This window comes from Lissotriton vulgaris, chromosome 12 (genome assembly GCF_964263255.1).
Source record: "Lissotriton vulgaris chromosome 12, aLisVul1.2, whole genome shotgun sequence".
NCBI lineage: Eukaryota > Metazoa > Chordata > Amphibia > Caudata > Salamandridae > Lissotriton > Lissotriton vulgaris.
In genome coordinates this window covers 160,420,647-160,443,937 of record NC_141700.1, presented here as the reverse complement: position 1 = coordinate 160,443,937, position 23,291 = coordinate 160,420,647, and the positions used below count along the sequence as shown (strand labels likewise).

The window sequence follows — 23,291 nt, the reverse complement described above, 5'->3', positions numbered from 1 at the left end:
GAGCATTGAGCAAAGGACCCAGGTTTGGGCATACTCTCCCTACTTAAGGCGAAAAATGCTGCAGCAACAAATGATGGATGGAATGCTGAATAAATTAAATCAAACATTCACCCCTAGTCAAGAGATCTGGGTTAAACCTGTCATTCTTTTGCTTGCATGGAATGATTGTGGAGGGGCAGGGGGTAAGGGGTTTGTGAGGGGGGGAATGCCACTTACTTGTTGTGCCGGCCGCATCTCTACTCCGCCTGTTCGGTGAGTCCCAGAACCAGGAAGCACCCAGGCTTCCCATAGCTAATCACAACGTTGCAATGCAGCGCTGTGATTGCTCTGAGAGCCGTGGATCGGCACTCAAATGGGGACTGGGGGCTGGGCATGTTCCCCACCAGGCTGTGTAATGCAGCCTGGTGGGGGACATGCAAAGTATGCATGATTGTTTGGCCGGTCCAAGATGGCCGGCCAAGCAGTTATGCTCACTTGGAGTGCCTAAACCACTCCTCCCCCTGTGCCTCCAGCCATGCCCGCCTTATACCAGCTCCAAACCTGTGAAAAATACATTGATAATAACTATGTTATTGTCATTTTGTTTTTCCTGCTCATAGAGCAGTGGGGCGATTCTCCTCTGCCTTAGCGGAGGGCCCACCCCTGCTCACTACGCCACCCCAGTTTGGACCCAGCCATATGAAAATCAGTCTTGACCCTGTTCCTTATGGGAACAGTCCAGCCTGAACTACCAAGCATCCTGGGACCGGTTTTGGGGTATCACTCATCATCAGCCAGGCTAGCTTGAATCCAGTGGCACAGTGAGCCTGGGCAGTTTGGACCAGACTGTTCTAATGAGGAGTAGGGTCAAGAGTGATTTGCATATGGCTGGAGTATAGGAAGCTCATCTATTTATTTGTGGCAAACAGGAGGTGGGTAGTGTGTGGTGCCTGTTTGCGTGAATGTGCATTTGGGTGTGTGTCTCCTTTTGAGAGATCCTGAAAGAAGAAACCACGAGGAAGCAGGGGGTATGATAGGGAGGGTGTTGTATGTTCAACTGAAATGTTGGGTAGTTCATTGTCAGGGAGTGAAGAAATGGGAGTTAAGAAGAGAATCAGGGGAACACTATGCAAGTACATGGGATGAGGAATGTGTTGTGTTTAGATTGTATTTGGCTTATGTATTGGAGTATCCAGAGGGTGAATGCTTGTGGGGGTTTGCTGTGGTTATGCTTGCTGGAGTTATTTGTTGCGCATTTTGTGATTTGTTGGGGCCACATGACTCGTAGGCAGCATTTGTCGATGGAGGGGTGTTGTTGCATGTATTATTCACCTCATTGAGTGCCTGGTTACATAAATGAGGCATCTGATTGTAGGAATATTGCTTGACATTAACAAATAGTTAAATAGTTCACTGTGCTTCAGACATGAAAATGAAGCCAGGCAGCAACTGGCGTCAGGAAGCCTGCCACATCTTTGAGGGGACTGTGCCAGAATGTCCCTCAATCAGTGCAGGGTCTTAAGGGAATCCCATTGATGTTTTTTTAAGTCGCAAGAAGAGCCAACGCATATTGATTTCTATCCAAACCGTTAAGTGAAGTAAGCTCAAGATTGATTTAGTCTCTGGTTTTATTCAACATCTGTTTAATGTGCCTGCGTCGGATTAAAAATAATTATAATCTGCTGCATAAACTGGAAGATGCAGGAATACCGGACAAAATCTCGCGCTGATGTAGATCCAGGGTTTCCGTCAGCAGAGCCGGCTGAGGCGCCACTAATCGGACCCCAGTGGTTCCCAGTCCTCTCAAAGAATGGGTGGTGGGTACCTTGGGTTTGGCAGGGTGGAACCAGTGCCAATGCATGCCAGTGAGCACGCTCCACCAAACTCTACTTGACCCTCTAAGTCATGACCTGTTGGATATCTTGGTGCTGGTGCAGTAAAATATCAAAAAAGTGGATATTTTGTCAACACTGAGACACATGAAAATTATTAATGAGTTTTTGAGTTCAGTCGTATTCATTGATAGTGTTGGGCAAGAGGACGGCCAGCCCACTGGTCTTCGGGCAGTACAATACCATAAGTGTCCACGTACCCGGTTTCTCGCCCAAGCCCATTTCATTAGGGAAATTGTGTTGGCTGTTCACAGGTTCCACTTTGCCTGGGGTTTCTGGTTGAAATGCTCTATTTGTGTATTTTCATCATTATTGAAGGGTTTTTTAATAAAGGAATGTAAATTGGTACTCATTATTTAGATGATCAAGCGCTCAGATCAAATAATGATCCACCTTGCTTTGCTGAGTTCTGGTTCTTCTCTGTTTTTCAGGTGTACTTGAAGGCGCCCATGATATTAAACGGAGTCTGCGTTATCTGGAAAGGCTGGATTGATCTGCAGAGACTTGACGGAATGGGCTGCTTGGAGTTTGATGAAGAAAGGGCACAGGTAGGTTGGTTTGCATTAGATCCTCTTGAAGTGTTTGGTTGATGATTCATGCAAGATATGTTTTTTAAACTATGTATACCTATGGGCACCAGGGTATGGCTTACGGTACAATCTGAGGAGGAAACAGCAGTCTCCGCTACATCGTCTTCATGTGGAAAGCTTGGGCCGGTCAAGGCACAGGCAACAGAAAAAGAACAGTAAGAGTCGTGCTTTGAATGGAGTTTCTACCTGGCCCTCGTCTTGGCATTCAATGCACAAGGAGAGTGTACCAACCACCAAAGATAAAGATCCTGTACTGGGATGAGGTAGCTGGGGCCAAATTAACCTGGCTCCAGGGTGGTGTGATTCTCCTCGGTTCTGCAAAAATTCCATGTTCCCTTGTTGTAAAGGTGAAGGACGCCCGGCAAGTGTATTCCACGTCCGGGGGCAGAGTCATCACTAGACGCAGAAACGCTGGAAGCCGCCTGGGATCAGTGTATCCTTAACCCCTGAAGAAACATGCATACAAGTTAACAGAGGTGCATCATTACCTCCAAAAGAAACATAGTGGCTACAGAAAAATCACTTAAATTACTGCACAAATCGTGTGAGTATCATTGTTTATGTCCTGATGAATGCCCCATAGACCCGGCTGGGCATGGTGGGGCAGAAACATGTCGACCGTTCTTTAAGTGGTATAATAGGATCCAGTAACACGATCTACCAGTATACCCATGTATACGTTTTAGTAACAACCCTCACCCAATCTTAATTAAAAGTTACTCCAGGTAGTAGGCTTGTTTTTTAATATTTTTGAGGGCGATTACCTATCTCTGGACACTATTGTGTTAACCAGAGGTTGCCTCGGGCTTGAGGCTTGCATACAGCACAATTAATAAACCCAATGATAATGCAATAATGCATGTGTAACAGCGGAGAATCAAGATATACCGCTAACGATCTCACTATTGCGTTTATGAAAGTTTTTTAAAGTGAAACCTAGGTAACGCAGTTACAAGTGTCCATTCTCACTCTGATTTTCGAAATGTGTATACGGGGAAACTGAATGGACAGATATTCCTCCTCCCTACCTGGTGATTAGTATTAGTATTATTATTATCTGCAAAAATTCCACCAGATTTCAGAAATAAATCCAGAACAAGCAGCCAGTCCCTCTTCTCTGTTCATGTCCAGCTCCAGGTGAGGCCTCCATGTGGAGCGAGGGGTTTTCCTAGAAGCTGGACCCATCTAGTAAGCTCTCCAAGATGGGTCCAGATCTGCCCCTCCCCCACCATAGGTGTCTTAGCAGAGGCAAAGCCTGGGCTATAGGCCCCCAGATCTACTCCTCCCCCACCATAGGTTTCTCAGCAGAGGCAAAGCCTGGGTTATAGGCCCCCAGATCTGCCCCTCCCCCACCATAGGTGTCTCAGCAGAGGCAAAGCCTGGGCGATAGGCCCCCAGATCTACCCCTCCCCCACCATAGGTGTCTCAGCAGAGGCAAAGCCTGGGCTATAGGCCCCCAGATCTACTCCTCCCCACCATAGGTTTCTCAGCAGAGGCAAAGCCTGGGCTATAGGCCCCCAGATCTGCCCCTCCCCCACCATAGGTGTCTCAGCAGAGGCAGAGCCTGGGCGACAGGCCCCCAGATCTGCCCCTCCCCCACCATAGGTCTTTAATCTTTCTTTATTGCGTGATTAATTAAAATCTTTGCAATTACTCAATAAAAACAAGAAGGAAGCAGGAGTATAAATGTAACGATTTTGCAAAGCAATTAAAAACACTTTTAGAAAAATTAAAAAATTTAAAAAAGAAGCCGTGCAGCTAGTACAGTACTGTCCGTTAATAGAAAAGTTCCTTTGCGATCAGTAGTGACTTTAGTTATCAAAAGAAAATGGTCTTAGAATACGGAAACAAATCACAATAATTCAAGTTTAGTTACTGGCCTCTGGGTTTAGGGCCGTGTTGACTGTTTTCATAAAGCGCACTAGCCTACAGGCTAGTTGAATGTCTTCTCCCTTGAAGCTCATCAGCAAAGCTTGTCTGCAAGTGCACACACGTCTTTGATTCCAGAGCTGTGTTAGTAGGCTTTTTCGGGCACTATCTAGAGCTTTACAGCTACACAGCAGGTGCAGGACGTCCTCCTTTGCGGTATCACAGAGCCTACACTTGAGATTACAGTCCAATCGCATCCAGGGGGGGGAGATGTACTTTGGATGGTGTTACCCCCATCCTCAACCGTAAAAAGTCTTCCTTCGCCTTCCTTGAAAAGCCGGTGCTGAGATATGGCTGTGGTGAGGCGCTGGCGTAGCCTTGAATCACAAACCACCCATGGGACCTCTTGGTTAGTGCTGCTTTGTCCTCTTCCAACAAGATTGTTTTCACAGATTTGTTGACAAGGCGCTTGAAGCAGTTGTGTGTACAACTCGAGACCCAAAGATCTTTTATCACAAGGGAGTTAATGGCTGCTTGGAGGTACACCATTGCGGGGGAGTCCTTGTTTGTTTCCATCTCTTTCCAGAGATGAGCATTCAGGGAGTCTGTTTCAGCGTTCTTTACTTTGTACCAGCATTTTACGTATGCGCCTTTACGTGCAATTTGCTGCTTCTGTAGGCCAAACTCAAGCCTTAGCTGTGCTGGGGAGGTGTATGGAGGGAGCGAGAATAGTATTTGCAGTGTTTTGCTGACCACGTTGTCTAAGATGATCTCATCCTTCCCTCTCATACATTCACTACCATATGTTATTGACGGCAGCAATTTCGCACAAAATAAGTCTAGCAAGGGGGTTAAGTTAGGACCCATTATTTTGTTTTTGATGCTTTTTAACGCAATGGCCAGTGAAATCCCTCTGTTCCTTATTGCTGTTTCTTGTCGCTTGAAGGAGCCGTTTGAATCAAAAATTATGCCCAAGTACTTGTATTCTTGAACCATTTCCATTTTGTTGTCCTGAAGAGACCATTGGAATACTTGCTTTTTTGATTTTGATTTAGTGCCATCACCTTCGATTTTTCTGTGTTTACGCATAACCCGTTCATTCTGGCAAATTTGCTTGTGGTGTTGATGAGGTGTTGCAGGCCTACTGGTGTTTGACTGATTAGTATCAAGTCGTCTGCGTATAGCAGGTTGGACAGTGTAAGACCCCCTAGCTTTGGGGCATGGTGGTTACAGTTATCCAGATCTTTGGAGAGGTCGGACATAAAAAGGTTGAACAGGGTCGGTGCGAGAACGCACCCCTGTTTCAACCCTTTAGTAGTTGGTATTTCTTTGGACAAACGGTTGCCGGCCCCCAGTTTTACTTGGATCCAGGTATCTGTATGTAGTAACATCCGTAGTTTCAGCAATTTGGGGTCCACTCCCCACCTTGAGAGTTTTGCCCATAGTTTTCCTCTGTCAATGCTGTCAAATGCGGCTGAAAAGTCGATGTAACACCCATATAGTGGCTTTTTCTGTTTGATAGTGGCATCTGTCAGCAAGGAAAGGGCTAAGATGTTTGTCGTGGTCCCCAGATTTTTTTGAAAGCCGGTCTGATTGATGGGGATCAATTTTTTGCGTGACGTCCATGCTGTTAGTTCTTCCAAGAGAAGCCCTGAGAAGTATTTAGCGTCTATATCTATAAGGGCTATGAGCCTATAATTCTTTGCCTCGTTCTTGTTGCCCTTTTTGTAGATTGGGGCAATTATTGAACCCCTCCAGGAGGATGGGAGTTGTTCGGTCCTCCAGGTTTCCACAAAAAGGGGGAGCAATTGTTCGGCCCAGTAAATTGGATCTTGCTTATAGAGGATGGGAGGAATTCCATTTGGACCTGGAGCTCCCTCCTTCCGACCTTTCGCGATTTGACCCTTTAACTGGGCGGTTGAGCCTGGGAAGTTGGACTCTTCGACTAGAGGCTTTGAAGCCATCAGGTTTGCTTGGCAAAATTTAGGGCTTTGTTGGTTTTTGCATTGACCTTCGTCATTGAAGTGTTTGAACAGAAAATCTGCCCACGTGTCCTCAGTGGGTATAGAGACAAAATATCGACTCCAAAATATCGACTGGACATAATATTGAGTTTTAAATATAGACTGGACAAAATATCGACTGGACATAATATCGACTACAAAAATATCGTTTTTCAGGTAAGTGAAGTAATATCGACTGTATAAAATATAGATAGCAAAAATATCGATTTTTTAATAATATATAATATTTTATAGTGTATTTTTATGTAATAATATGTGTGAATAGTGTGTATTAATGTTATAAAATATTTTATTACATGAATTTTGTTTTGATAATAATTGCGTAATGTAATTCTGTAGCGGGTTGTGGGTTTATAGGGGAATAGGGTGGGAAGTAATTTAATAATAATTAATTAATTAATATATGTTTGTTAATATTTTTAATAATAATTAATTGATAATTAATTAATATTAATTAGTTAATTAATTAATTAATATAATTTTGAATATATTTTGTATTAGTAAATAATTGTTAATTAATTAATTGTAATTAGTTAATTACATTAATTAGAGTACATTTTTTATATATATAATTTTGTGTTATTTTTAAGTAATTAATTTTGAAAAAATAATATTAATTATTAAAATAATTACACCTAATGTTCTAATATATTTACTTTATTGTTATTGTTAATTAATTGGTAATTAAATAATATTGATACATTTTGGGTAAAGGAGCATTTTTAGGGTTCAGGGTCAGTTTTCAGTTCATGGGTAAAGGGGTATTTTTAGGGTTCAGGGTCAGTTTTCAGTTCATGGGTAAAGGGGTATTTTTAGGGTTCAGGGTCAGTTTTCAGGTCATGGGTAAAGGGGTATTTTTAGGGTTCAGGGTCAGTTTTCAGTTCATGGGTAAAGGGGTATTTTTAGGGTTCAGGGTCAGTTTTCAGGTCATGGGTAAAGGGGTATTTTTAGGGTTCAGGGTCAGTTTTCAGGTCATGGGTAAAGGGGTATTTTTAGGGTTCAGGGTCAGTTTTCAGTTCATGGGTAAAGGGGTATTTTTAGGGTTCAGGGTCAGTTTTCAGGTCATGGGTAAAGGGGTATTTTTAGGGTTCAGGGTCAGTTTTCAGGTCATGGGTAAAGGGGTATTTTTAGGGTTCAGGGTCAGTTTTGGGTTTTTGGGTAAAGGGGTATTTTTAGGGTTCAGGGTCAGTTTGGGGTTTTTGGGTAAAGGGGTATTTTTAGGGTTCAGGGTCAACAAATAAGATTTAAAAAAATTATTTTTATTATTTTCATTTATTATTTTATTATTATAATTTAATTTAAGTCGTTTTAAGTATATTTTAGTAATTAAAATGTAATATTAATTTAATTTAACACTGTTTTTAATAAAGTCGATATTTTTTACATCTATATTTTTGTTAACGATATTTTGTACTCGATATTTTTGTACTTACCTGTTTGTAGATACAAACTCGATATTTTGACTGTCGATATTTTGTCCACGATATTTTGGCAAGTCGATATTTTGTCAGTCGATATTATTTCAGTGATCCGTCCTCAGTGATGTAGGAGTTCACGCCGTGGGCGTTCGGATTCTCTATTTTGTTGATAGTTTTCCAGAATCTTGCGCTGTTGTTTTTTGAATCATACAGCAGTTTGGCCCAAGTTTGTTCAGTGGACTCCTGCTTGATTCGCCACAGGATTTTGTTCTTTTGACACTTTAATGATCTCAGGGTGGTCAATAGGTTGGTATCACTCCTAGCTTTCCGCAGCTCGCGGAGTGTTCTGTTTATGGCCGTTTTTATTACCCTTAAATTAGAACATGGAAGAGTCTGAGATTGAGTTTTTGAGTCGCTACTGGTACGGGTGGTTGTTTTTTTTCCTGGCCGTGCGTCATTTTCTCGAGAGAAATTGGACTTGGCATTCAAACATCCGTAGGTTTTCAAGAAGGACTCCCAGGCAGTAATGTGACCAACATTCAAGTCTGCAACACTTTCCCAGCACAGCTTCGCTTCTTTTGCTAGTCGCTCCGGGTCATTGATATTGCACTTGATTCTTTTACATTTTGTTGTGGTCAGTAACTTTGGGCCATTGGTGGGAAATGTTAGAGCTGTCCCTTGAGCCCTTAGTGTCAGTTCTTGTGGGAGATGGTCACTGCAGTCGAGTGTGCCTATTTTAAAGGCTTGAACTAATGTAAACATTGAAAAAGATAGGAAGGTGTAGTCGATCGCCGAACTGGTGGAAGTGTTGTGAAAAGTAGCCGCTTGTGGTCTGTCCCCCGGCGATCGGCCGTTTATCGAAATCAGGCCCAGGTTTGATAAGTCTTCCATTAATCTTTTTGATAGATTTGTCAAACTGCCCCAAGGACACACTTCCAGCGTGGTAATCCCCCTGGTCAGCAGATGTTCTTCCATTGGCGGATTCTTACCGGATGACTTTGAAAGGAACATATTAAAGTCGCCTGAGACAATAAGGTTCGAGTTTTCCGCTTCAGTTATTAGTTTAGTCAATTCTGTCACCAGGTGTTTAGCCCCACTTTTTTTGCCTTTTGGGTGCAGGTAGATCTTAACCAGGGTTAGTTCCTGCCTAATGGTTCCCGATATTTTTATTTCCAGCTGGACTGCAATGATCCCGTTTTCAATCCCCGAAGTGTTTTTATTGAGAAGTTCTTTTGCATTATTTATTGTTTGTATCGAGGTGAATATCATTAAGCTACCTTTCTCGTGGCCAAATTTTGAAATTCTCCTTGCTGGGAGGTGAAATGTTTTAAAGCCTTGAAGATGAAATGGTTCTGCTAACCAGGTTTCCTGTAACAAAATTAGATCATACTGCTGGAAGTATGACAGTAGATCTTTATTTGGCGTTTTTGATCCTAATCCGTTTGTTCCAGGAACACAGTTTTAGTAACGGCTTTGTGTTTGGGATATTACTGTTTCTCTTGTCAAATTGTCATTGGCCAGACGGTCTGATGTTGATTGTTTTTGCAATCCAGTCCCATTCTTGATACGGGATCCTGTTTTTTTCCTGAGGGGGTACTCTGGTCTTTCGTTCAGCTGAGCTTCCGCGTGCTCCTCTCAGTATAGATTTTTTGAGTATGTCTGGCTGGTGTTTGCTCGTGGTTGAATTAACCTTTTCTTGAAGGTTGCGGAGTAGTGGAACCGGATATCCCGGGTGAGGTATGGTTTAATTCGAATCCCCCATACTTTTAGTTGGTTTTCTTCCTTTAGGATTTTCTTCCCCAGTTCTCCTGTGTTCCAGGTTGTTTTTGTTATTTCCTGCTCAGATAGATGTTTGATGGTGGTAAATTCAACAGTTTCCAAGTTTTGGGTAGTGAGCATGCTTAAGGATGCAATCGAGTTCAACACTTGAAGGATATTGCTTCGGTTTAGAACATCATCACGGCCTTTAAATCTCTAGTCAGGAATGAAGAGTATTGTTTTATACTCGTCATCGGTGGTAGCCTCCTGTCGATGTTCATGATTTATTACACCTTCCCCCACCATAGGTGTCTTAGCTGAGGCAGAGCCTGGCACAATAAGCCCCCAGATCTGCCCCTCCCCCACCATAGGTGTCTCAGCAGGGGAAAAACCTGGGCTATAGGCCCCAGATCTGCCCCGCCCCCACCATAGGTGTCTTGGCTTTCTATTTTTGTTCTCTTAAAGCAAGCTCTAAAACGCACTTGTGTTGCTAATGTCCCGTCTATTGCCCTGCTGGACTTTTTCTTCCTTTCTTCCATGTCTCCAGAGTTCCCAGTGCCAGGACCGCCCCGCGGGGTGCACGTGCGCTGAATAAATAAAAACATATACAGCATACAATACCTCCGCACTCAGCACCGAAGAGCATGAGAGAACAGTCTGGATTTAGCTCTAAAAATCCAGCTGCCCTTCGCGGCTTAGGCGGGCAGTGATGGGAAGACATGCGCCTGGAATGCCTCTTTTGATGCCCGCAGGCACCGTTCGAGCTGCCAGGGTGTCCTTGTGCGCGCGAGCTGCGGGCTTCAGATGAGGGCTCAGCTGTGAGGCTGAGCACGTGCTGAAGCATGGGGATTGGGGCGTCTGATTTATCGTTCAAACAGGTGCTGTGTTTTATTTCATCTCTCCTTCTAGGCGCTGTCCCCCATAGTGTGGGTCAGGACAGCCATTAGCCATGTGCCTCACAGGGGCGCAACTAACAATGGTGCACCTGGTGCAGTGACGCCAGGGCACAGGAGAGTTATCGACCCAGTTCACTGCAGTTTGTGGCTGTGTTTACTACAACACACGGGGACAGAAATCCCAAATCCGGCGCTTGCATTCTTGCTCATAGCACCCTTACTACGTCACTGGTGCCTCAGACATGGTTTACTTTTTGCCTTTGATAAACCTGTTTGGTGGGGGTGGGGTTTCTCTGTTTGTCTGTCATCAGTATCCACAAATATGAAACCTTGCCTTAACAGGTAATTGTTTTCACAAGAATGAGTTTTTGTTACTTTTGCCTAGGGCCAGAGATTAGGACTTGGACGTCAAAAAACACCAAGATTTGACAAAAAAATATATTGATGTTAGCATCACAACAGAGCTGATTCTGGGTGTTTCTTTGCTGCACAAAGCTGTGCATTACAATGTTGTAATCAAATTCAGTTTAGCAATCCGAGAATTAATGAGTACTGATCCCCAATAGGTCCGTTATGTCACAAATCAATACATTTATTGCAGTTTTCTAGGGAGAAGTGCACCCGCCCTTTGAAAATCAGCAGTATTCATGCGCTTTCTCACAATTTTTGCAGCACTAGTCTTAGGTGTACATTTAGCAGTGCAGATGAGAGTGCAAGGAGCATTACATTTGGAAATAGTCACAACTGTTACAGTGCTTAGTAATGGCAGATGTGTGGTAGGAAGCACTATATAACAAACCAATTATTGCCTGCACTGTCTGCATATCATGACCGTAACTGCATAGGAATTCCCCCTGCAACTCATCTAGATGGTCTTGTACATGTGAAAGGGACACACACTTTAAATACCCACAATCAGAACAACTCAACGCTACGCACAAAAGGAATGTGCGTGCTGCACCTCTCAAGCAGCCAGAGGCCAACCCGTCCAAATTATATACAAAATAGTGAGCTGCTCGCTCTTGTGGTGTGCACTTCCACTGTCCCCGTTGTCCCCGTTGTCCCCAAGGGGTGATCGTTTTTTGATCCGAAACTGAGATTCCACCCACTGTGGGTTGCACCACCATCCAACAGTACCACAAATGTCAAAGGATTTAAAGAAAAATGTCCATCCAGAATCTGTTTGCTTTTATTCTTCTTTATTCAAATTTCATCGGGCAGCCAACGCGTTTCGTTCAAAAGATCTTCGTCAGGGCGTGCTGTCTGTGTCTTGATACACACAGACTTCTGCTTCTATCCTTCATATTCGGTACCTGGTTGACATATTTTCGGCTACTGTGCCTACGAAGCGACGTGCTGCGGTGATATCAAGAAGCTTGTTTGAGTGTTGTTTAGTTTGTTTAGGTACCACTTGTATAAACCAGCATTACAAGTGCTATTCTAGTGCTTCCAATTGCTTTAGAACAATGACCCCATTTTTCGAACAACAAACCTTTGGGCCTCACCTACCTTTACTGTACATGAGGAGGAGGATTTTTTAATGTAACCAAATCATTGTGTAGTAGCACCCTGTGATTTACAGACAGCACATTTTCCATTGAAATAGCCAGTAGGTTGCACAGACATACAGCTTTACTGATGAAACTATATTGCACAAAAGTGATAGTTTGTGGAAATCGGGTTTCAGTGACTATTTATCATTTGTGCATCACCAAGAAAAGTGTCTTGATTTGATCCTATTAAAATCTTTTGTTTCCATCACACCTCAGAATTACACAAAAAAGTGATTCATTTTTGCTTTACTAATTGCTGCATGTGTACAATTCAATTACAGGCATTTACATTTTGTTATGTGTTACCAAAAGGTAACAACTGCAAAGTGAGAGGAGTTTGGAAACGCCAATCCCCACGTTAAAAAAATAAGCAGCAATTTATAAGGAGACATAGTCTGACATCCAAAAATTGGCTCCCGAACACCACTGGTTGGGAAACACTGTGCTATTCTGTCACACATGTGCTCAAAAAGCTTTGGAAAGTGTCCCATGACAAATTTACATGTGGTCTTCTTTTTACTTTATTTTTTTGGTTCTGCCTCTTTTTGCTCACGATCCCTCACAAAAGCATGAGAAAAAAATTGCAATTTAAACAGCGCGTTCCACCTTTAGATGGGTAATACCACAGTAGAAAATCTAAGCAGAAATAACATGTAAAAGAGGTATACAGGGGCACAGGTTATTCGGTGAGATGCAGAGGGGAGAGAATGCGAATTTGCCTAGCCTTGGTGCTGGTAAGTTCCAATTCTATTAAGGACTCGGAGGCGAGGATTATGCCATTCTTTCATCGCTTTATTCTCTACAGCAGCAAGAAAAAATATAACACAACTACTTTTCCCATGAACATTAGGGGAAAGAATAAAGTCAAACATGAGTCCTATTACAGTGTCCATGTACAGGTGTCTCCCATCATGCTCCACTGTACTTGTCTCCTCCTCTTTCTTCGCGCGAAGCCAGAACATCCGTCCACTCACGCATCTTGTTTAGAATTATCTGCTCCTGCAAAAGAACACACCATCAGAACCATTCTATACCAATTGAACGTCAGCTGTAAAATAGGAAGAGCAGTACATCGCAGAGCCATAAGCGCACATTCGAAAAGGAACATAAAACGCTTTACTTACATTGCATACGGGGAGGGCACACTTCCGTGAAGTCACTGGGGGGGATAATCCTCGCCTCTGAGTCCTTAATAGAATTGGAACTTACCAGCACCAAGGCTAGGCAAATTCGGGTTCTATGTCAGGACCGGAGGCTTCGGATTATGCCAGTTCAAAGCTTATCGACCACCAATCTGGCCACATCAATAACTGGCTTGAAATAGAACCTCTTAAACGTGGAGTCCGAGGACCAATCGGCCGCTCTCATCAGATCCTCCAACCGAGCCCCAAGGGCAAAAGCTTTAGAGGCCATGGCACCTCGCGTAGAGTGAGCCCCAAACTGTTTAGTATCAATCCCCGCCTCCTGCATGATCCAACGCACCCAACGGGCGATCGTCGGTGAAGTAACTGCCTTATACGGTTTACGCAGGGCAATAAGCAACTGTCGCTCACCCGGAGGGCGAGTATCCTCTGTCATATCCTCATAAGCACGGAGGCACTGCACTACGCACAGCTTAGGGGAGTCCTGAAAAGCCGGGTACGAAATGACCCTAGTATGCGTTTCGGTCCGTCTGCTGACGGTAAAGGAAACATCTTCAGGAGAAAAAACCCTGGCCGTTATATCCAACGCTCGCACATCCGAGACACGCCTGCAGGACACCAGGCGCAACAACATGGCCAACTTAGCCACCAACTCCTTACGCGTTAAAAACCTGTTCGGTTGCCAGGAAAGGAACAAATTCAGCACTCTGTTCACATCCCACAGGACGGAATACCGAGGCTCCGGCGGCAAGGCAAGCCGTATACCCCGCAAGAGCCTACAGACTAAGGGGTGTTCGCCAACCGGGGACCCTTGAACCAGGTCGTGCCCCGCAGACACCGCCGACCGGAACGTATTGATCGATCGATAGGCCAGGCCCTGATCAGACAGTTCCGCCAGGAAATTCAAGACACGCACTACAGGTGCCCCCACGGGATCCAAACCCCGTCGCACACACCAACGGCTCCACCGGAGCCAAGCCGATCTGTAGCGTTTGGTCGTGCTGTCGGCCCAAGCCTTGGAGAGCAAGTCCTCTGCCGTTCTCGAAAGGCCAGGCAACGTCCAGCGTCGCCAGACAGCCTCCACGCCATCAGGCGCAACGAGCCCTCCAGGACTAACCTGTGGGGCGCTCCCTCCGGATTCAGTAGAATGTGAGGAGACTGGCGGAGTCGGATCGGAAAATCCCAAGAAAGTTCCAGAAGAACTGGAAACCAAACTTGCGACCTCCACCATGGAGTGATCAGCACTACCTGTGCCGACTGGCGGCGTAACAGCGCTGACACTCGCGTTATCATTGAGAACGGTGGAAACGCATAGCCCTGTATTCCCGACCAGTCTTGGAGGAACGCATCCGTCGCCTCCGCCAGAGGGTCGGGGCGCCAGCTGAAATACCGCGGGAGCTGGTGGTCCAAGCGCGACGCGAACAGGTCCACCGAAAACGGGCCCCAAAGGTCCGAGAGCTCCGCAAACAGGGTAGGATCCAGCTTCCAAATGCTGGCGTCCAGAACGTTCCTCGAGTGCCAATCGGCCACCTCGTTCTGACGACCCGGCAGATATTCTGCCGTAACCGACACCTGGCGGTCCAGACAAAAGTGCCAGAAATCCCTGGCCAGGTCCGCCAACATCTTGGACCTGGTACCGCCCAGATGGTTGATATAGCGGACTGCCGACACGTTGTCCATCCGCAGCAGGACGCAGGACTGCACTCTGTCCTTGGTCCAACATTGCACTGCGAAGGAGCCCGCCAGCAACTCTAAGCAGTTGATAGGCAAGGACTGTTCGAGAGCAGACCAGGCGCCGCCCGTGGAGAAGTCTCCGCACCGCGCTCCCCAGCTGGAACGGCTGGCGTCCGACTCTATCACGATATCCGGGGCGGAACCGAAAATCGCACGGCCATTCCAGGCTTCCATGTGCGTAAGCCACCACTGCATTTCGTACCTCACGTCCTCCGACAAAGGAATCAGTTGAGAGTACGTCAGGCCCCTCCGCAGGTGGTATGCCTTCAAACGCTGCATGGCGCGATAATGAAGGGGCCCCGGGAAGATAGCCTGGATCGAAGAGGACAACAGGCCCACTAGCCTCGCCAGGTGGCGCAAGGAAATCATCCGCTTCGCTAGGGTTTGCCGCAACTCGTGTCTGATCCGCGCCATCTTCCTGGCCGGCAGGCTCAAGGTGGCCGCCACCGAGTCTATGGTGAAACCGAGGAATGTAGCGCATTGCATGGGAACCAAGAGAGACTTCTTCTCGTTGATCACGAGCCCCAGGCCTTGCAAAAGGTTGACCGCAGACTGCAACTGTGACCGCAGCCTCTCGGGGCACTGATCCATGAGCAGCATGTCGTCTAGGTAGACTATCATCCTGACCCCTGAGCTCGTAAGGCCTACACCACCGGCCGCAACACCTTTGTGAAGCACCACAGTGCTGAGGAGAGCCCGAAAGGAAGAGTAGTAAACTCGTAAACCTGGCCGTCCCACCTGAATTGGAGGAAACGCTGATGAGGCGGAAAAATGGGGATCGTTAGATAAGCGTCTTTCAAGTCCAGCCTGACCATCCAGTCGGACTGCCGCAAGACGTCGCGCAGCAGATGTATCCCTTCCATTTTGAAGTGCCGATACACCAACCACTCGTTGAACTCCTTCAGATTGATCACGGGGCGACTGCCCCCATCTACCTTGTCTACCAAGAAAAGATTGCTTATAAAACCTGAGGGGTGCTCGCAAGCGCAACAAATCGCCCCTTTTTGGAGGAGGGCAGCGACCTCTTCGCTCACCAAAGCTGCATCGCGCTGGGAAAAGGTAATGGGGCGAGGACGCTGTAGCTGACACGGACGGCCATGGAACTCCATTTGGAAGCCCTGAACCGTCTGCAGCACCCAAGCATCGCTGGTAAGGGAGGCCCATGCAGGAAGAAACTGCGCCAAGCTCCCCCCCACTTTCACACTCGCGGAAGGCAGAACACTCACCTCGGCCACCGCCTTGCTGTTGGCCACGCTGACCACCACTACCTCCGAACTTCTGCCCTCTCGTGGGGTAGAAATTATTGAACTTGGCCCTGTCCTGGTATTGGCCACGTCCGGAGCCTTGACCTCGATCCGAGCTGGCGCCCCGGCCGAACGAGCGGCCCCTGCCTCGTCCGGCCTTGTCGAAAACCCGGGGCGCGAAAACCTTTTTGATATTGGACTGGGCACGATCCAGGGACGTGAAGGTCGCCACAAACTTCCCCAGTTCCTTGATGAACGGGTCACCAAACAAGCCCCCCTGGGCTACAGCACCCGCCTCCGACGAGGCGAGGTCGCCCAGCTTGGGATCCACCTTGATCAGCAGGGAGCGCCTCCGCTCCGTCGAGAGGGTGCAGTTGGCGTTGCCAAGGAAAATAATGGCCCTCGGGGCCCAGTTGGAAAGGACCTCAGGGGAAATCGCGTCACCCGACACCTTGGCCTCCTCCGCCATATCCAGGATCTTGGTAAGAGGCCCGACAGCATCCAGAAGCTTGTCCTGGCAAGTGCGCCAAGACCTGTCGATACCCTTCCGCGGGTCCTTGACAAATTTCTGTAGGAAGGTCGCCATCTTCGGATCGATGTCCGGGGTCATGGCCACCTTGCCATCCAACGATGGCCGGGGACACTCCGCGCGCAGGCGGCTCCTAGCATCCTTGTCCACCGGCTTCCGTAGCCTATTAGCGACGTACTGGGCCACCTTGTCGCACGGAACCCACCCAGAGGAGCGGGGATGGACGATATCGTCCGGGTCCAGCATGTCCGACGGACCTGCGGAGCATGAGGGCTGAGAAGGGAGCCACGACCTGGAAGAACAGGCCTCCTCCTCCGAATCCGGGGAGTCGTCGTCGTCGCGCTGCGGGTCCGGAGACATCGCAGGTGGAGAAAGCGGTAGAGCCTCCGAAGGAAGAGGAGCAGGAGCTTGTGCGTCCTCCAGGGCCTTGAAGGCACACTTTACCTTGGTGAAAGCCACCGAATCAACCCCCTCAATGCAAGGCTTCTTGGGTGGAGGCGGGGTAGGGGATGAATCGGGCCCGAAGGCCGGGACCGGCGCCGGAAGCAAGGCGGCAAACTTAGCATAGGCCTCGTCCAGGCGTGCCGAAATACGTTGTTCCAGGGGGACCATAGCCTGGTCGACCGCGCGGTAGATGGAGTCGTCGACCGCCTGGTAAAAGTCATCGTCCAACGGGACATAGTTCAGGGGGTCCTCCTCCGGATAATTGTCTGCGTTCCCCTGCATAGCGAGTTAAATTAGGCTCTAGCAACGGGAACGGCAGGCAAGAACAATGACCCTCCTCAGGGCGCTCTATAGTCTGGGGAGTCCCAGCGATATGGGTGGCCAGAGGCACACAATGAACGGGCAAGGCCCTGGGAACGCTGCAGCCCACAGAGTCTCGGGGCGCCTCCCGGCAAAGCGGTCCCACAGCACACTTACGACCCCGTAGGGTGTTCGCCAAAAGTACAACCCAAAGGGCGTTCAGAAGTAAGGGAAAACCTAATTGCGACCCCGCAGGGTGTCAGAGCCGGGAGGCGAGGCACGGGTCCGCTGGTGACAGGAGCGCGCCAGAACCCTCTAGAACCTTCTGGGAGCGCCCCTTCAGCAAACGAGACACCGGCCCCTGGTGGCCGCGCCACTACACTGCACACTACTGGGCAAAGATCGCGTAAGGAGCGCACTAGGCGTCCCGCGACCATCAAGGGAATCTGTGGAGAAAACCAGAAACCCGACACCCGGCCCAAAGGCCAAAGGCACCACACAGAAACCCAAAACCCAGGAGAGAAGGAAAAAAACAACTTAACTTGCTGCGAGCAGCGAAGAAAGAGGAGGAGACAAGGACAGTGGAGCATGATGGGAGACACCTGTACATGGACACTGTAATAGGACTCATGTTTGACTTTATTCTTTCCCCAAATGTTCATGGGAAAAGTTGTTGTGTTATATTTTTTCTTGCTGCTGTAGAGAATAAAGCGATGAAAGAATGGCATAATCCGAAGCCTCCGGTCCTGACATAAAATCTCAGGTTTCCCAACTAAGCAAGAGGGAAAACCAACATAGGTACAATAGACCCCATTCTTGACCCCAGACCCAGCTACCAACCGAAGAATAAATTTATTGGTGGGGGGTGGAGGGGGGGGGGAGAATGTATCACTCCACAGAACCCCCCTGCAGCTCTCCCGCAGGTACAGTGAGAACATTTGCACCCTCCCTCACCACACAGGCCCACCATGACTGCTGTATATGTGCGTAGAGCTGACAAGCGTGGCCGCACAGACATCTGCAGCAGCCTGTAACATGGGCCAGCCTCATGGCCAGGAGTAAAAAAAACTAGATGTAGGAGAAAGCATTCAATTCTAATTCACTTTAAAAATGTAACATTTATTCACCCAGGCATTCTTTTCTTCTGAAAGTTCAGGGGGTAGTTGGGGTGAATTTGCCCCACCTGCAAGACCTGGCTGTTCGGGTAGTAGCAGCACCCCCCCCCCCCCCCCCCCCCCACCCCCCCCTAGCACCTTGAGACCCTCCGGGTAAGTAGAGCGCTCTATAAATGTCTATGATTGATTATTTATTATTATTTATTTATTATGCAACTTATAACGCGCAGACTAAACCCGAAGGTATCAAGGCGCCTGATTGATTGATTGATTGAATTTGCCCCACCTGCAAGGATGAGATTCAAGAGCTGTAACGAGGTCAGGACAATGTGTGCGACCGATGTAAGAAACCAGGGTTTGGAAATATATTTTTGACATAATTGTCTACTGCAGGGGTGTCCAGTATAGGTCCAGGTCGGTGCTTGAATTTTCGGCTTAAATAAATTAACATGTAGCGAATTTAAATGGAAAGTATTTAAATATTCATTGGTTGAACTGAGGAGGTCACATGGATGTGGTTTGAAGATGCATGGCGCAGTTGAAAGATGTTTATCGTTTTAGTGCAGTCTTCCTGGTAGCAGGTCCAGGCCTTCTCCCGCGCTTCCGCCTGGAGGTCAATTTGTGACGAATCTGTGGCTGGCAGATGCCGCCATATGGTGCGCGCGCTGGCGCTCTCTTGCGTCATTTCGATTGTACCCTAAGGCGGCAGGACGGCCGCCTCGGGCAAAAAGAGCAATTTCGTCCTTTAAGTGGCATCAGACGTTTTAGCTCTAATAAAAATTTAAAAGCGCAAATCCCTTGTTACCGGAAATGCTACGGCTTGAAAGCAGCTGAGTTGTTTTAGGCTCAAGGTTATATGATAAGTTTGATTTGTTGTCATGTGATAGTACAGCCAGGATTACACAACAGAAATTCAATGTATTGCATATGTCTGGATGACTAAAAACAAAGCTGTTAAGCTTTTCCTCTCGGTGTTTCCGAAAAAAATGGTCTTCATTATAATGGTAAGGTGAACAGATCTTGGGAACCAAAAACTGGGACATTTTGCAAAAATAGAAGGACTACAATTTTCCGCACAGAAGAGGCACTAAGAAAATAAGCGAAATGTAATTTCTACAACCAGTATCCTACCCATTAATTGCTTACTTATAACAGCTGCTTAAAAGCACTGCTTCAGAACACCCAAAAAGTGCTTCTCACTGGTTTCAGTCTACCCCCTCTAAAAACAGGGACATGAACCAAAATTGCTGAAATCTGCCAGGACAGATGGTGGCGCAAATCCGGGACTTTCCCAGCAAATCCAGGCCGCCCGGTCACCCTATTCCAATGGTAACTATGACTTCGGTTGCCTTGCACGTCGTATATCGCTACAGACTGGGATAATGCAGACTGAAATCTTTTCCAATGGCAGAACACAAGAATTGCCAAATATGCAAATGTATGTCTCTCAATGGGCTGGGCCTTTCTCAGTTTTGACTTTAAGGTCTAAAGTGTTGGCTTGGAGACTGAAGATTCGAGCAAGCTCTGAGCTGGAAGGGACAATCTGCTGTGTCATCTTAAAGATTTTTGGGGCTTCCAGCAAGATGTCTTTTGGGAGCCATTTTTTAGAACAACTTGGAATTGTATTACCCATTTTCTCCTATTTCAAGCCTGCAAGATACCAAATAATATTGAATGGTATGCAGTGGCAGCTGACACGGATTGAAGGTGGTGGGCAAAGGGGATTTGGGAGGAGTAAAAAAACACAATTACCTCTTCACGGCCACGTCTCTTCCAGACGAGTCCTGGATTGGAAGCAGGAAGCACACTGGCTCCCCTAAGCCAATCACAACGCTGCTGTCACCATGACAGCAGCGTCGTGATTGGTCTGAGTGAAGGGGTTCGGCGCTCAGACGGGGACTACGAGCCTGTGCCTGTTGTCCAACCAGGCTGTAATACAGCCTGGTGGAAAACATGCAAAGTGTGCATGACCGTTTGGCCAGCCCAAGACGGCGTGCCAAACCATCATGCACACTTAGAAAGTGCCCCAACCACTTATCCCCCTGCTCTGTGGGCAGCCCAGCCCCGCCCAGCAAAACTACCTGAGCAGGAAAAAATAATATGATAATAGCATTGTCTTATTATCATTTTATTTTTATTTTTTTTGCACTGCTGAAAAGTAGTGGGGCGACGCTCCTTCACCTTAACAGAGGAGCCGCCGCTGATTGTATGTTAAATGATCAGAAATTTAGTGCCACAAACATAGCCAAAATGCGTCTTGGCGGAGGCCCAAAGTCCTTAAAATGAAACATGGTAAAGATAGAGTCTAAGTTAGAGGTAGGTAGGCAGAGGGAAGAGGTTGAGATAGATATAGAGAGGTGACGAAGCAAGACAAATCACTTTCCCAGGGGCCCCTTGTAAGGTGGCAGGCGTTGGCAGTTGCCCACTTTTCCAATGCCTTAAAACGTTTCTTATCTACACACATATACCCTGTCATGATTCTCTGCCCTCAGCAAAAGAGTGTTTCCTCCTTAACTGACATGCATGAACATACAGTACATATTTGTCTCAGTTTGGTGCAGCTAATCTAATGTATGCAAATCAATACATCAGCGTAGGAGCAGGCAGCAGCACTTCAGCAGTCCAGTGATTAATTGCTTTCCCCTGCAAGCACACCACTCTTGAAAAAGCAACTTTACTCTCCCTTACTCCTGTGACCGTGGAGGGTCCACCTCCTTCCAGGTCATTATGAATACTGCTTCCACTCCTGGACTTTTGATTGATAGCCTAATACATTCTGGGCTTTTTCGTGTTGTTTTACTTCTACTGAACTAATTAGACAACCACACCAGAAATCAATGATTTGTAATTGAAAAGTACTGACTGGAGTGAGGTGGTCACCTAACTTCTGTCCCTCCCTGTAACATTGCTCATCCTCCTTGCCCTGAACTATTTGTGATGCTTTGCGCCAGTTTCCTCTTCAACACGAACAGTTACGTTTATGCAAATCAGTCTTGGCCCTGCTCCCCATGGTAACAGCCCAGCCCGAACTGGTTCTAGGATGCTAATTTTCAGTTCAGGGAGGACCTGGCCTTGCAGTTCGGGCTACCCTGACCGACGAGCCAACAGAGTCAAGCTATCCTGACTCATGAGGGGTGATACCCCGAAACCGGTCCTGGGATGCTTGTTTCTGGTCTGAGAAGTGCCTTGCCTGGCCTTTTGAGCTTGACTGTTCCCATGGGGAGCAGGGTCAAGACTGATTTGCATATGGCATGGTCCAAACGGGAATGGTGTGGTAAGCAAAAAAATATGGATTTAGGCCTAGATCTCTGTACAGGGGGTGAGTGTTTGACAGTGTTCCGTATTCCATCCATCAATTGTTCTTTTTGCATTTGTCGCTCTACATGGGACAGGTACGCCCAGACGTGGGTCCCGTGCACACCATGCCACTGGAGTCAAGCTATCCTGGCTGATGAGGGGTGATGCCCCGGAACCAGTCCTAGGATGCTTTTTTCTGATCTGGGGAGGACACTCCCACCCAGAAGACCACAAACTCCCCGCAACCACTCAATGTATACTACTCAACACTCGCTCCATCTGCAACCATGTCATGGAAAGCTGGGACACCATCACCACCCTCTCCGTGGATATCGTCTTCATCACCGAAACGTGGCTCAACCTCCCCTCGAACCCCGACATCACAACACCCATTCCCGAAGGCTACAATATGATACACAGAGACCGCGCCAACAAAGAATGCAGAGGTACTGCCATCATCTTCAACATCCAATACACCATCACCATCAGACCACATGCGCCTCATAAAACACCTCAACTTCCTACTGCAAACTGACATGAAGACCACAATAAGAGGCACCCTTGCCTATAGACCCCTGTTATCCCGAGTAACTTTCTGCAATGCTATCCCCAACCTCATCGCCCCCTCCCCAGCAATCAACACTTTCAAGTATATTCTACTTGGCGACCTCAACTTTCTCATTGATGACCCCAACAACGCCAACTCCATCACCCATCTGGAAACCTGAACAACTTCGGTCTCACCCAACTGGTCACCAAACCCAAGCACAAAGCCTGACACACAGTCAATCCCATTTCATCTTCAACAACAGAATAAAATTCAGCCACACCACAGAATTGATCTGGACTGGCCACACCATCATAAACTTCACCACTACAGACACCCAGCACACCATCACCAAGCACCAGATCTTGTCCCGCCGCAGCTGGAGCAAGGACATCGAGACCCAGTGGTCACAGGCCATCACCACCTCCCAACCCGAGACCTCAGCAGACCTCAACCGGGCTGACCAGAGCTATGCTGCATAGATTAACAGCTGCACTGAAAGAGTCACCCCACTGAAACCAACAACATCCAACAAGACTTCAAAACATGCCCGCTGGTTAACCCCAGAGTTCAAACCACCAAGCTCAAATGCCAACAACTGGAAAACCATGGCACGCCACTAAGAACCCTGCTTACAAAGCTGCTCACAAAACAGCCCTTGCAACTATCAACAACACATCAAGGAAGCCAAGAAAGCACCCATCACCACCCACATCCAATTGGTGGCCATCCACACAAAGGAACTCTTCAAATAGTCAAAGAAATCTCTAACCCGACAGCCAGAGAGAACACCATCCACCCTTCCTAAGGACTCTGTGACTCTCTCTCACACTACTTCCACAGCAAAATCACCAACATCTATAATTTCAATTTCCAATCCTCCACCCTCAACCCCTGTGACATCAACCAACCTGCAAAAAGTCAAACCATCACCAACTGGTTTCAGCTCACCACCCTGAC

General features: G+C 47.2%; 1 protein-coding gene across 4 annotated transcripts in view; it reads left to right on the top strand.

Annotated features, from left to right (window-relative positions):
* The window catches only part of CBFB (core-binding factor subunit beta), a 224,957-nt gene that overhangs the window by 126,654 nt on the left and 75,012 nt on the right, over nt 1-23,291 (top strand). For all 4 annotated transcript variants that reach the window (XM_086947682.1, XM_086947685.1, XM_086947684.1 and 1 more), the window contains exon 4: nt 2,303-2,419. In XM_086947682.1, coding sequence (XP_086803808.1) covers nt 2,303-2,419 — 117 coding nt within the window. The remainder of the gene's footprint in view (nt 1-2,302; nt 2,420-23,291) is intronic.